This window comes from Lepidochelys olivacea, assembly GCF_965140295.1.
Source record: "Lepidochelys olivacea isolate rLepOli2 genome assembly, chromosome: 7".
Classification (NCBI taxonomy): domain Eukaryota; kingdom Metazoa; phylum Chordata; order Testudines; family Cheloniidae; genus Lepidochelys; species Lepidochelys olivacea.
In genome coordinates this window covers 94071829-94084105 of record NC_140417.1, presented here as the reverse complement: position 1 = coordinate 94084105, position 12277 = coordinate 94071829, and the positions used below count along the sequence as shown (strand labels likewise).

At 40.5% G+C, this 12277-nt stretch overlaps 1 protein-coding gene across 2 annotated transcripts in view; it reads right to left on the bottom strand.

Annotated features, from left to right (window-relative positions):
* MYOF (myoferlin) overlaps positions 1-12277 on the bottom strand; it is a 116431-nt gene that overhangs the window by 34347 nt on the left and 69807 nt on the right. For both annotated transcript variants that reach the window (XR_014712358.1, XM_084633627.1), the window contains exons 23-28: positions 8236-8428; positions 6892-7047; positions 5375-5506; positions 3005-3168; positions 751-865; positions 275-380 (exon numbers count right to left, since the gene is read on the bottom strand). Coding sequence is in view for 1 of the 2 variants with exons in the window: in XM_084633627.1 (XP_084489753.1) it covers positions 275-380; positions 751-865; positions 3005-3168; positions 5375-5506; positions 6892-7047; positions 8236-8428 (866 nt within the window). In the remaining variant the exon portion in view is untranslated. The remainder of the gene's footprint in view (positions 1-274; positions 381-750; positions 866-3004; positions 3169-5374; positions 5507-6891; positions 7048-8235; positions 8429-12277) is intronic.

Sequence of the window (12277 nt, the reverse complement as noted above, 5' to 3'; positions counted from 1 at the left end):
AGTTAAGGTTGCAGCCAAGTTTCTATTTAAAGCCACATTTTGCCGCCTCTTTAAGTTCTACATGCACAAAAACCAAGTAAGCCTTGAAATATAAAAATTTCCCAGAAATCACTAATGTTCTTCTACCTAGTTACTAACATGTTCTTGGTTACTTGTATTTCAAAATATTGTAGTGAGACATAACAACCTGTTGAAAGTTTTGGAATACATTCTTCTACCTGATTGACTGTGAAGAGTTTGTCCTAATAAGTATACTATAAACAGTTAATCTTACCTTTCTCGTCCACCGCTCGATTTATATCATATATCCAAGCATCATCTTCCCAGATCCATCCAGGGGGACAGGTAATCTCACCAGGTGGTGCAGTTTTTTCTCCATTCTTTCAGGTAGAAAAAACCAAAGGGTTATATACCTTAAAAGACGTAAAAAATGCACATGTAGCATAACCATATTGTAAGTCTGAATAGGAAGTTGGTTTGATGGGCTCAAATCAACCACTCTCAGCTGCAACTCAGGATGAAGCAAATGTTTTTGTAACAAATAGCTGGTGAAACATCACTGTATTCTTCTGTACTAACTTGTTTTAGGACACATATTTTGCTAATGTCAAAATAGAATATTAGACATTTCAAAAGCCCGTCATGCTGTGAAAAATTAGGAAAAGGGGGAGCAAAATAGCTCACAGCTAAGCAGAACTCTTGTAACCAGAATTTTAAAAAACGAAAAGTATTGGTTTGTAAGAATCTCACCACATCTGTGTAGGGCTCCTCAGCTGCTTTCCATTCTCCTCCAGGATAACGACTCTCATTTTGGTACACTTCATCTGTAAACTCACTATGACCTGCATCAGCTTCAGTCAGCAAACTGTGAAGTCAAAAGCAAATATATTAGCAAAGCAAATCATTAAACTACAATTACTGAATAGAACTACTGTAGGGTGTGTGCACATGTGCATGCATACAAAAAATTATCACCGTCCTCCAATGGACGGTTGAGTAAGTCTGAGTCTATGTGCCAAAAGCTCTATTGCTTTTAGCTAATGGACATTTTTCTTCAGCCATAGTGGCAGAGGCCTGTGCTTTTGGAGCACAAAGATTTGAGTTTTATTGCACTGTCACTGTGAAGTTCCAACTATCCATAGTGTGCAGTATAGACCACATAAAGACTTCTTTTCCTAGAATTTCCTGTGATTGCTATCTAGACCTGCTTTGAATGCTCTCAAAAAGTGTATATATGTAAATATATAAAATATTAATGCATATCATATATAAACACACATATTTCATATGTACACATGTATAAAATATAAACAATTCTCATATCAGAGTTTTCTTTCACATTTTCTTAAAATCTTTTGATCACTTATTCCGTGTAAATCACGGGCATTTTTCAAGCCTATTTTGTCCACTTACACTGCACAATAGTACAATAGTGCTGGATCACTGTTCTAGTTAAATGATTGACAGTCATAACATGAAAAAAAAATCAACATTTCTGTGAAGACTACCTACGAGCTACATATGACTGCACAGCAGCTAACTTAGGATAAGGAGGGGAAAGGCAATTAAATGGGCTGCCAGTTGATTCTTTTGTCACAGCTAGTTTATTTGTTCATTAAAATGTTGCTGAAATGCATCCAATATCAAACTTTTTCATCCACATTACAGTACTCAAAAGTTTCCCAATTTTTCAAAAAACGTTAGCTGTACTGTGAATTTGGACTAACTTTGACTTTTCTCCACCTCCTAGGTGTGACTGAGTTTAAAAAAAAAGTAAAATATTTTACTGATATATTTTTTGAAGTGTAAACATGATTATTAAAAGATGACTAATTATTTCAGATAAAATGAATTTCTCCAGTTTTAATTCCTTGTCAGATCTGATTTCAGAAAGAGCTGCAATCTGTTTTATAATGCCATCTACTGGTCAAATAAAGTTGTGTGGGTTATTTTCTGTCTAATGGAAGAGATCAGGCATAATTGTTTTTACTTCATGTTTTCACAAGAGGCTTTTCTCCTTTATCAGCTGAACTGTTCCCAAATGTATACTTATTGTTTCTCTGCATGTCATAGACCATCAACTGAAAAAATTAATCTTGAAAATCAGTCCATTCACATGAAGATTTAATTGCTAAATTTTAAGGACCCAACAGCAGGTCTCTTCCTGTTGTACAGTGGCAGTCCTCCTATGCTTGTTCACTGCCAGAACACAAGAAGAAAACACAGAGATGAAATTCTTGGCCCTACTGAAATCAATGGGAATTTTGGAGCCAGAATTTCACCACTAGTAGCTATTACAGTTTAATCCAGTCTCTCTCTGTGTATGTGAACATGCACTGTTATTGGGTTGCATCCTTTCAAAAAGCAAAATAAATAAATAAAAATTAAAAGCCTCATTGGATCATCTCCCCATCTAGATGGTGATTTGTACACTGCGTGGATATGATGTGAACTGGAGGTTTATAATGGACTCCACAGTAAGCTGAAATCTGAAGAAGCTTTTGTTAAACAGACAGTCACCTGATCTATCGTAGGTACTTATATGGCCACATTGCTGTAGCAATCTGAGCCCCTCACAGTCTGCAGTGTATCCTTAGTGTTCTCTTCTCAACACCTCAGTTGTACCTCCATGTTACAGATGGAGAACTGAGGCACCTGAGAGTTTAAGTGACTTGCCCATGGTCACACAGCAAGTCTATTGCAGAGCAGGGAATTCAAAAATTGCACCAAGGTCTTCAGTATCCCAGGCTAGTCCCTTAATCACTGGAAATCTTTCTGCATGTTCGCAGCAGAAGGCTCATCCTTCCTTCTAACAATGTAAATACGGATTGTACTGTTATTAAATAACTTTGGCCGATTGGCTAACTTACTCTCCTACTAAAAAATTCTGTTTAAAACCTGCCCAACCCCACTTAAACCCAAGAGATGAGTTTATTCTGCACATTCTGAAAATAACTAGGAAACATCGCAAACCCCTGGATTGTGTAGAAATCAGAAATCTGACCTTCTTTCAGGATCAACCATCCATTCTCCTTCCCATTCCCAGCCCTTTGGGGGCAAAAAGAACTCTCTTTTCAATTTAATTTTTCCTGTGACATCAGAAAACTTGTGGCGACCAACTAGTCCTGAGGTGCCCCACTTTCCAAACATAAGAGCTTGATTTTCATACTGTTTGAGAGAGAAGAATGAAAGAGCAGTTTAGGGTCCAAAGAAAAGCTCTTAGGAAAATATAAGTGTATATTTATGTAATCATTACAATTCAAACATTCTACTATATGTGGCCCATATCTGAAATCAAAGGACCAACCTATTAAATAGAAAATACTGTTTCATACTCCAAACAGAAACAAGTAGGGGTGCTGTCTCCTCTATATCTGCTGTCTCCGTCTCCTACCACATTTCCTCCTCATCCCTACTCTGCCACTGACAACTTCAGTGATCCCTTCATCTCTTCCTCCTACCCTCATCTCAGTGCCTCTTCAATGCTACCCTGTCTGCAGTGAATCCCCTCCCAACCTACACCCTCTCTTCATTCAAATCTACAAACCTATTGCTTCCAAGCTGCCTACAGGAGACAGCTTTAACTTTTTGGTAAATAAATTTCCATTATAATGAAAACATGTTGTACCATAAATTAATCACTACATGATCTCGTTAGTGTAAACTTTGTCCTTCTCCATGTCCCCTTCTTCTTTTTGTTGAGTCACATGTAAAATTGGATTATAAATTGATCAGGGCAGGCACGATAGGACTGATTCCGATCTTACACTAGTTTCACACTTCCATTGTTTTTAATGGAATTATTCTAGATATATACTGCTGTATGTTGAATCAAAATTTGATCCCAGATTGGTTTTGGGCTTTTTAACCCCTTCCTCCTGTAAAATTCCTAGAATATTTTTGGATTACTGTACCAATAGTAAAAAAACTTTGTCCCATAACCATTTGTATCTTATACTTAAGAAATCATGGATTTTGACATTCACTTTCTATTTTAAATTACTTTCACTACAGGTGCCTGAGTACTGCCAACTCAACTAACTATAGGGGTAATGGCTACACAGGCTGCTGTCATATGAGCAGCGGTTCAGCAACTATATAGATAGAATAATAGAATATCAGGGTTGGAAGGGACCTCAGGAGGTCATCTAGTCCAACCCCCTGCTCAAAGCAGGACCAATCCCCAACTTTTGCCCCAGATCCCTAAATGGCCCCAGATTCCTAAATTGAACTTGAAGGATTCATGCAGGGTTCATGCACTTGGCAACATTCAGGGCACACCCTGAGTGTTGTGTAGGAGCAGTGCACACACGGCTCCTCTCAAGGGCATGAACCTTGGAAACTCGCCCGGATGACATGAACCGTGGGAAGCCTCCCAGGACTGGGCTCAAGGCCTGAGAGCAAGGAATGCGGTAGATAGATATTGGTAAATAAGAATATTAAACAAAGCCAGTGTATTCCTTTTATCTGTTGGAGTATGTAATGCGCAGGAGGAGGGAGAGAATAAAAGAGAGGGTGGAAAGCTGACAAGCCAGACCAGCCTGCTTGCTTGCTTAAAGCCTTGTTCTGTCTTGTATTTGGACCGCAACATGAACTCACAACCCTGGGTTTAGCAGGCCACTGCTCAAACCACTGAGCTATCCCAGATGTTGATTTCCATTACTGCTTCGGCACACTGTAGCAATTACTAGGTAGTGCACATAAAGAGTGCCTGAATCTTATCATTAACAGAAGAATAAAATTGTTTCTTGGATTAGTCTAGATTCTTCTGATATTTTGGGCTCTTCGATTACAGCATACCAAGAAGGCTATTTTAAATATTATCCACCTAATTTTCACCATCCCACTACCCACGGTAACTCCTAACACTGCCATATTATGGTATTATCTCTTGTAATTGGAATTTGCTGGGTTTGCCTCAATTTTTCTGTAGTGTTTGTTTCAATGAATCTTTCTGCTCCTGTGGATTAACCATTACTAATCAATACAGCCTATGTTTGTCTATTCTCTGCTCAGATATGAACAAGCAATTAAAGTAAAAAGGTTCTTCATATAGCAACATGCTATGGGACAGATTTTAATCTTAATTATGCCAATATAAATCTAGAATCACTGTACTGAAGTCAGTGGAGTTACTCCAGATTTACATCTGTCTAACCAAGATCAGAATCTAGTTTTATGAGTTTGTCAGAGACATCATCTGGAAGAGATGTTGGGTCTGATTCTCCACTACCTTGAACCTAATCTAGTCATTTATATCTATGCAAAATGAGTGTAAAATGACACCAGTAATTCATGTCAGAATGTCAGTACATTCTAGAGTAAGTGACAAAGTTTCATGTAAGAGTAATATATTTAACATTAGCAAGCATACCATTTCTGCAGAAACACTGAATGTTCCTTCTGCAAAGCTATTAAACTTTTTTTCAGCTGCAGTCAACCCAAGCCAAATATTAACTCGCAACTGCACTGGAATTTTGGCACCTTTGTTCTTGTCCTGTGGGTACTGGAATATGTAAAAAGAATAGTTATCCTCTGTTATCATAGACAATAAATGTAGGTTCTGAATAAATGTACATAATAGCTTAGACATATAGAAAATAATACATGGGTTATCCAAATACTCCTGCACTGCAGTTTCCTGCTTCAGTGGTCACTTCAAAATGTCTTTATCAGCAAAACCCCTGGTGCTTGACAGATATCACCAGAAAACATCCTAAAAAGTAGATCCCCACCCTTGATTTACTGGCATGCAAGAGCTAAACATAGGAAGATTATTGCTTAACTCCTTTCCTGTGTTTCCTTTCCAAAGTCTCGCACACCAATAAGTTTGCCTCTGCCCGGTACTGAGAACAATTATAACTTCATAGTTCAGCGTTGGTATTAGTATTTCTTTGTCACGAGAGGCTTGAAACGCAGAGTTCAGAAAGAATGTTTCTCTCAAATAGGAGGCAAGTGCTATACACAGTACAGTTTTAAAGTAAGAGATTGTCTACACTGGGAAATTTCCTGGCATAACTATACTGATATACCAGTATAACTATATCTCTCTGTGTGGATACTCTTATCCTGGAATAAGAGTGCCTTTTTCTGGTTTAACTGACTTTCAAAGAGACAAACTTAACCAGAAAAAGTCACTGTAATTCTGGAATTAGGCTGTGCACCAGAAAGTTATACAAGTATAACTATAGCAGTCTAATTATACTGGTATAGCTGTGTGGGGAAATTTTCTCATGTAGACGAGCCTTAGGTATTAGGTTCAGACTAACATCCAAAAGTTTGAATATTTATCAGCAGCTTCTCTGAATGATCCAAATCCACCCAGTAAGAGTCTCTAGCCATGACAGATCCATCCACATGCCTTCTAGCAGCACCAGCACCCACGCTGGCAGAATAACCAGATCATAGTTCCGAGCTCTTGGATGAGGTTCTGAGCCATGGACCAGAAGCTGATTCTGATTCTCTGTTACAATGGGCTTTCCCATCATACGCTGTGTGCTGTTTTGGCGAAAGCATCTGCAGTTTGGCTCTTTGTGGCTGACACCTCGCACCCTGAGTCTTATCACTCCACCACTTCAGAATTCTTACACCTCTCCTGTGCCGCTGTCAGACTGCGCCATACTGTATATCCTGCCAGCAGCTAGCTACTTAGGCTGCTGTCACCCACTCACGAGTTTTTCTACCTTGTTTTGTAGCAAGTTGCACTAGAAAGTCTCTCCTCTGCTATGGATCAGAGGGTACAATATGGCCCTAAGCATCTTAATGGAGGTACACATGGCTTTAACTTTTCATAAAATTAGCTAAGGGAAAACTTCTGATGGTAAAAATAGCACATTGTTTTTAAATTCAAGCTGTAGTGTTTGAAGTGGCACAATAAAATTATCTCAGTACCTTTAGAAAGATGGTCTGGGTCTTTCCACAGTATTTACCAGATGCTTCAGTACTTGTAGTAGAATACAAAACCTGGTGTGCGGGAATGCGGGCATAAGCTAGTCTCTTCTCTCCCCGGATCATCCAGATGATCACATCAGGTATACTGTTTTGTGGCTGTTTTTTTAAAAGAGAAAAAAAGAATCAAAACTATACTCTGCAATTAGCAAAATTTCAAACTAAACCAGTGTTTGGAGAGCAAAAGCAGAAATCAGATCTCTTTCAGGGATTTATTTAAGACAAAACAGAAATACAGATCCATGATCTAATATATGGGAGAAAAATTTCTTTTGCAAATAATTAAATGTCATACTGTTCTGAGATGATGATTAGAAAATAGCCAAACAAGTCTTATAAAAAGATTTGATAAAGAAGCTGGAGGTATTCTATGAACATTTTCAGTCACAAATGGTTTATAATGAATATGCTAGGCTAGATCCTTTGGCCCAGTATGTCCCTTTTGTGCTGCTCCACTATTGAGGAATTCTTGGTCTGCATGGAGCCTAAAGTCAGTGGGACTTAAGTACACATTTAAAGGCTTTCCTGAATAAGGATGGACTTATGCACATGCTTACGTGCTCTCCTAAATCAGGGCCTGAAAGATGAAATCATTGTAACAAGAAATTTAGCAGAAGCTAAGTAAACATCCTGCCAGCCCTGTGCTGCCCCTTATACACTTCTGTTGGCTGTGTGCTAATTGCGAGTCTCACACTGGTTATCATAGCTTTTTACCAGTGATTTTTTAAAATTAGCAATGGCAAAGAGAAGATGAATATCGCTATAGATGAGATGAAAACAAATTAAAAGACTAGCTCATGTGAAAACAGTCATTTATTATGTTCTAAAGTTACTCAAGGGATTAAAACAAATTAGAATAACTGGTCTAAGCCCAATTTAAATAGGTTTCTCTAGCTGCTGACCCACGGAAATTCTGGATGCACAGACCCTAAGGAAATTTGCAATTTCCAGACAGACTCATTAGGCAGACAGTGCTGCCCCTTTATCTAGATTAGAACCAAGTCTCTGGGTCTTATCCTGCTACCCTAACCCAAGAAAAATTCTCAGTGAAGTCAACTGCAATTAAAAACTTTACATTAAAATACATTTTAAACATATTCCTGGAAAGAAGTATTTTTCACTTTCTGAATTTGAAAATTACTGGGTGGAGAAGAATGGATGAAGGTTTCTTTTAAGTATTGTGCAATACATCAGCTTGAATCTGCGGTATATGCAGGCATTGTAGTTATTTTGTAGAAACTGTGTCTTTTTAAACCAACTGCATCATATGTATTTTGAAGTACTGACCTCTTCGGTCAATTGCATTAATTTATCCGACCAGTCTTCAATTTCTGCCAAAGTGGCCTTCACATCGGTAGTGTCATTTCTCATCCTTGTTGCTGCCTCTAGAATGTGTTTGAGAGACTTGAGGCGCAGTTTTTGTATCTGTGTGTCAAGGACTGTGACATTGGATTTGCCTTCTAAGAGGGGCAATGGCTTACTGAAAAGAGAAACAAAAACTTTTAATAATATAAATCTTCCTTCTTAGCACCTAATTTCATTAAACAAATGTTGGAGGAGCACAGGTGTTCATACTTAAAGAAAAAATTTAACTAAGCTCTATAATATTATGTATCATCACCAGTATTTCCCAGTGGCGACAAAAATAACAGAAATCCATCAGAATAATGCTGTAGGGTCCAGTCCCACAGACACTCCTATTGGGCCTAGTGCTTACTACAGAGTTTAAGCCCACTGACCGCAGGCCTCGGTTTATAATAAGCACTACTGTAAAACAGCCTTAGATAGATGTAATTTGTTTTGCTACACTTTTCAATTTTTCTGCATATCAAATTAATGTAGAAGATTCATGTCTAGAAATGGATTTCAAAGGTGAAATCAACATTTTCAGACTCTTTTCATTGACTGAAAGCTGTGAGTGCTCAATAGTTCTGTCATAAATATAAAGGGAAGGGTAAACCCCTTTGAAATCCCTCCTGGCCAGGGGAAAGCTCCTCTCACCTGTAAAGGGTTAAGAAGCTAAAGGTAACCTCGCTGGCACCTGACTAAAATGACCAATGAGGAGACAAGATACTTTCAAAAGCTGGGAGGAGGGAGAGGAACAAAGGGTCTGTCTGTAGTCGTCTTGGCCAGGGACAGAACAGGAATGGAGTCTTAGAACTTTTAGTAAGTAATCTAGCTAGGTATGTGTTAGATTATGATTTCTTTAAATGGCTGAGAAAAGAATTGTGCTGAATAGAATAACTATTTCTGTCTGTGTATCTTTTTTGTAACTTAAGGTTTTGCCTAGAGGGGTTCTCTATGTTTTTGAATCTAATTACCCTGTAAGATATATACCATCCTGATTTTACAGGGGGGATTTCTTTATTTCTATTTACTTCTATTTTTTATTAAAAGTCTTCTTGTAAAACACTGAATGCTTTTTCATTGTTCTCAGATCCAAGGGTTTGGGTTTGTGGTCACCTATGCAAATTGGTGAGGCTTTTTATCCAACATTTCCCAGGAAAGGGGGGGTGCAAGTGTTGGGAGGATTGTTCATTGTTCTTAAGATCCAAGGGTCTGGGTCTGTAGTCACCTAGACAAATTGGTGAGGCTTTTTACCAAACCTTGTCCAGGAAGTGGGGTGCAAGGTTTTGGGAAGTATTTTGGGGGGAAGGACGCGTCCAAACAGCTCTTCCCCAGTAACCAGTATTAGTTTGGTGGTGGTAGCGGCCATTCCAAGGATAACGGGGGTAATATTTTGTACCTTGGGGAAGTTTTGACCTAAGCTGGTAAAGATAAGCTTAGGAGGTTTTTCATGCAGGTCCCCACATCTGTACCCTAGAGTTCAGAGTGGGGGAGGAACCTTGACATGGTGGCACAGTGGTGGGATTAACCTGAAATCATTTTGAGGTCCAGTTGAGATTTTTTGAACTAGAAATACAGATTTTAAAAAGGAATTTTTAGGAAGTCCAGAAGGCAGCTTTGAAACTGAAAGCAGCTTGGTTTCTCTCTGCTTTGTGGCCAAGCAGAGACAAAAGGGGATTATCTTGTGAATTGCAGATTTTCTTTGCCTGGAGGCAGGGTACTTAACTCCTGCAGGGAAATTCACAGTCTTCCAACCCAGAGGTTTTTTTTTTTTCTTTTCTTCCTAAAAGTAAATAGGGGGTGTGTGCTCTACCCATCTGCCTGGAGACAAAAGTGGCAGGGTTTTTTTTAGGATTTTGATTTTTTTTTTTTTTTTTTACAAGGAGCACAGGTTTGAAAAGAAATTTTTTTTCTTCTTTGGGCTGGGTAAGCAGGTTTCCAAGTAGTTGGAGGTTTTTTGCTTTAATTTGGGCCCAGAGCAGAGACAAGGGAATTGTCTTTTTCTGTAGGCTGACAATCACTATCAGAGAATAGGTATTCTATTCCAGCACAGCAAAATTTTACAGCCAAGTTTTGTTTGTTTATTTCTAAACCTCGGGTGTAAAGTTAGTTAAAAACAGAGAGGTTAGAATGGCCAAATCCTCAGCTCGACTACAGCTGGAATTAGCCAAATTTCAGGCTGAGGAAAAACAAAGGGAACATGAAAGACAGATAGAACTCATGCAGCTGAAGAAGGAACAAGAAAGGGAGGCAGAACAGCACCAAGAGGCTGCCCACAAGAGGGAAATGGAGGCAAGGAAGCATGTGGAGGAGGAGAGGGAAAAAGAGAGGAAGCATGTGGAGGAGGAGAAGGAAAAAGAGAGGAAGCATGTGGAGGAGATGGAGAGGATAAAGGCCCAGCAGAATATACCAACAAACCCTAGCAATCCTTCTCCAGGTACCACTTCCCATCCCAGAAAGTTCCCCACCTACAAGGCAGGTGATGATACTGAGGCCTTCTTAGAAAACTTCGAAAGGGCCTGCCTTGGGTACAACATCTCTACTGACCAATACATGGTAGAGCTGAGGCCGCAGCTCAGTGGACCCTTAGCTGAGGTGGCAGCTGAAATGCCTAAAGAACACATGAACAAGTATGAACTGTTTAAATCCAAGGCGAGAGTCAGAATGGGGATAACACCCGAGCAGTCTCGTCGGAGGTTCAGAGCCCTAAGGTGGAAACCAGACATGTCATTTACCCGACATGCCTACCACATTGTAAAACATTGGGATGCCTGGATATCAGGAGCAAGTGTTGAATCTCCAGTAAATTTGCCCTTCCTAATGCAAATGGAAAAATTCTTAGAGGGTGTTCCTGAGGAAATAGAAAGATACATCCTAGATGGGAAACCCAAAACTGTAATTGAGGCAGGAGAGATTGGAGCCAGATGGGTGGAGGTGGCAGAGAAGAAGAAAACTGGTCGCAGTTGGAGCGGAGACCAGAAGGGACCACCCCAGACCACACCCTATTACCGGGGGCCGCCCAAAGCCCCACCTACCTCCCAAAGAACCCTCCAGACCCCTTATCGTCCCACCACCCCGTTCTCCAGCAACCCTCCTCGCCCCAGTGACCCGTCAGCTGGACGATGTTTTAAGTGTAACGAGCTGGGGCATGTAAAGGCCAACTGCCCCAAGAACCCCAACAGATTACAGTTCATTGCACCGGAATCACACCAGAGGTCCACAGGCCCAGATACCTCCCAGATACCCTTGGAGCGGAGGGAAACTGTGAGTGTGGGTGGGAAGAAGGTCACCGCGTGGAGGGACACCGGAGCACAAGTGTCAGCTATCCATGCTTCCTTAGTGGACCCCAATTTAATCAACCCAGAGATCCAAGTGACGATTCAACCCTTCAAGTCCAACTCTTTCAATTTGCCTACAGCCAAGTTGCCTGTCCAGTACAAGGGCTGGTCAGGAATGTGGACTTTTGCAGTCTATGATGATTATCCCATCCCCATGCTGTTGGGGGAAGACTTGGCCAATCATGTGAAGCAGGCCAAGAGGGTGGGAATGGTCACCCGCAACCAGGCTAAACAAGCCGTGAGGCCTAGCTCTGTTCCGGAAACTTCTATCAGGACCCAGTCAGAGGTGATGGACCTGGACCCCAGGCCAATGTCTGCAACAGCAGTAGTGGATCCAGTCCCAGAGACCCAGACGGAACCAGTCCCAGAACCGGAACCAGCCGAACAACCAACACCAGACCCCGTGTCAGCACTGAATCCAGTACTTGCAACCTCAACACCAGAGGGCCCCACCGAACCTGAACTGGCAGCAGCCGATAACCCTACACAAGAGGCTCAGCCAGAGCCTGAATCCCAACATAGTACACCAGCGGAGAGCGGTTCACAGTCAACAGAAACAGCTCCATCCCCTATATCGCTTCCAGAGGGACCAAGCCTAGGTCCACAATCCCATGAAGAACTGATGTCTCCAGCATCAAGGGAAC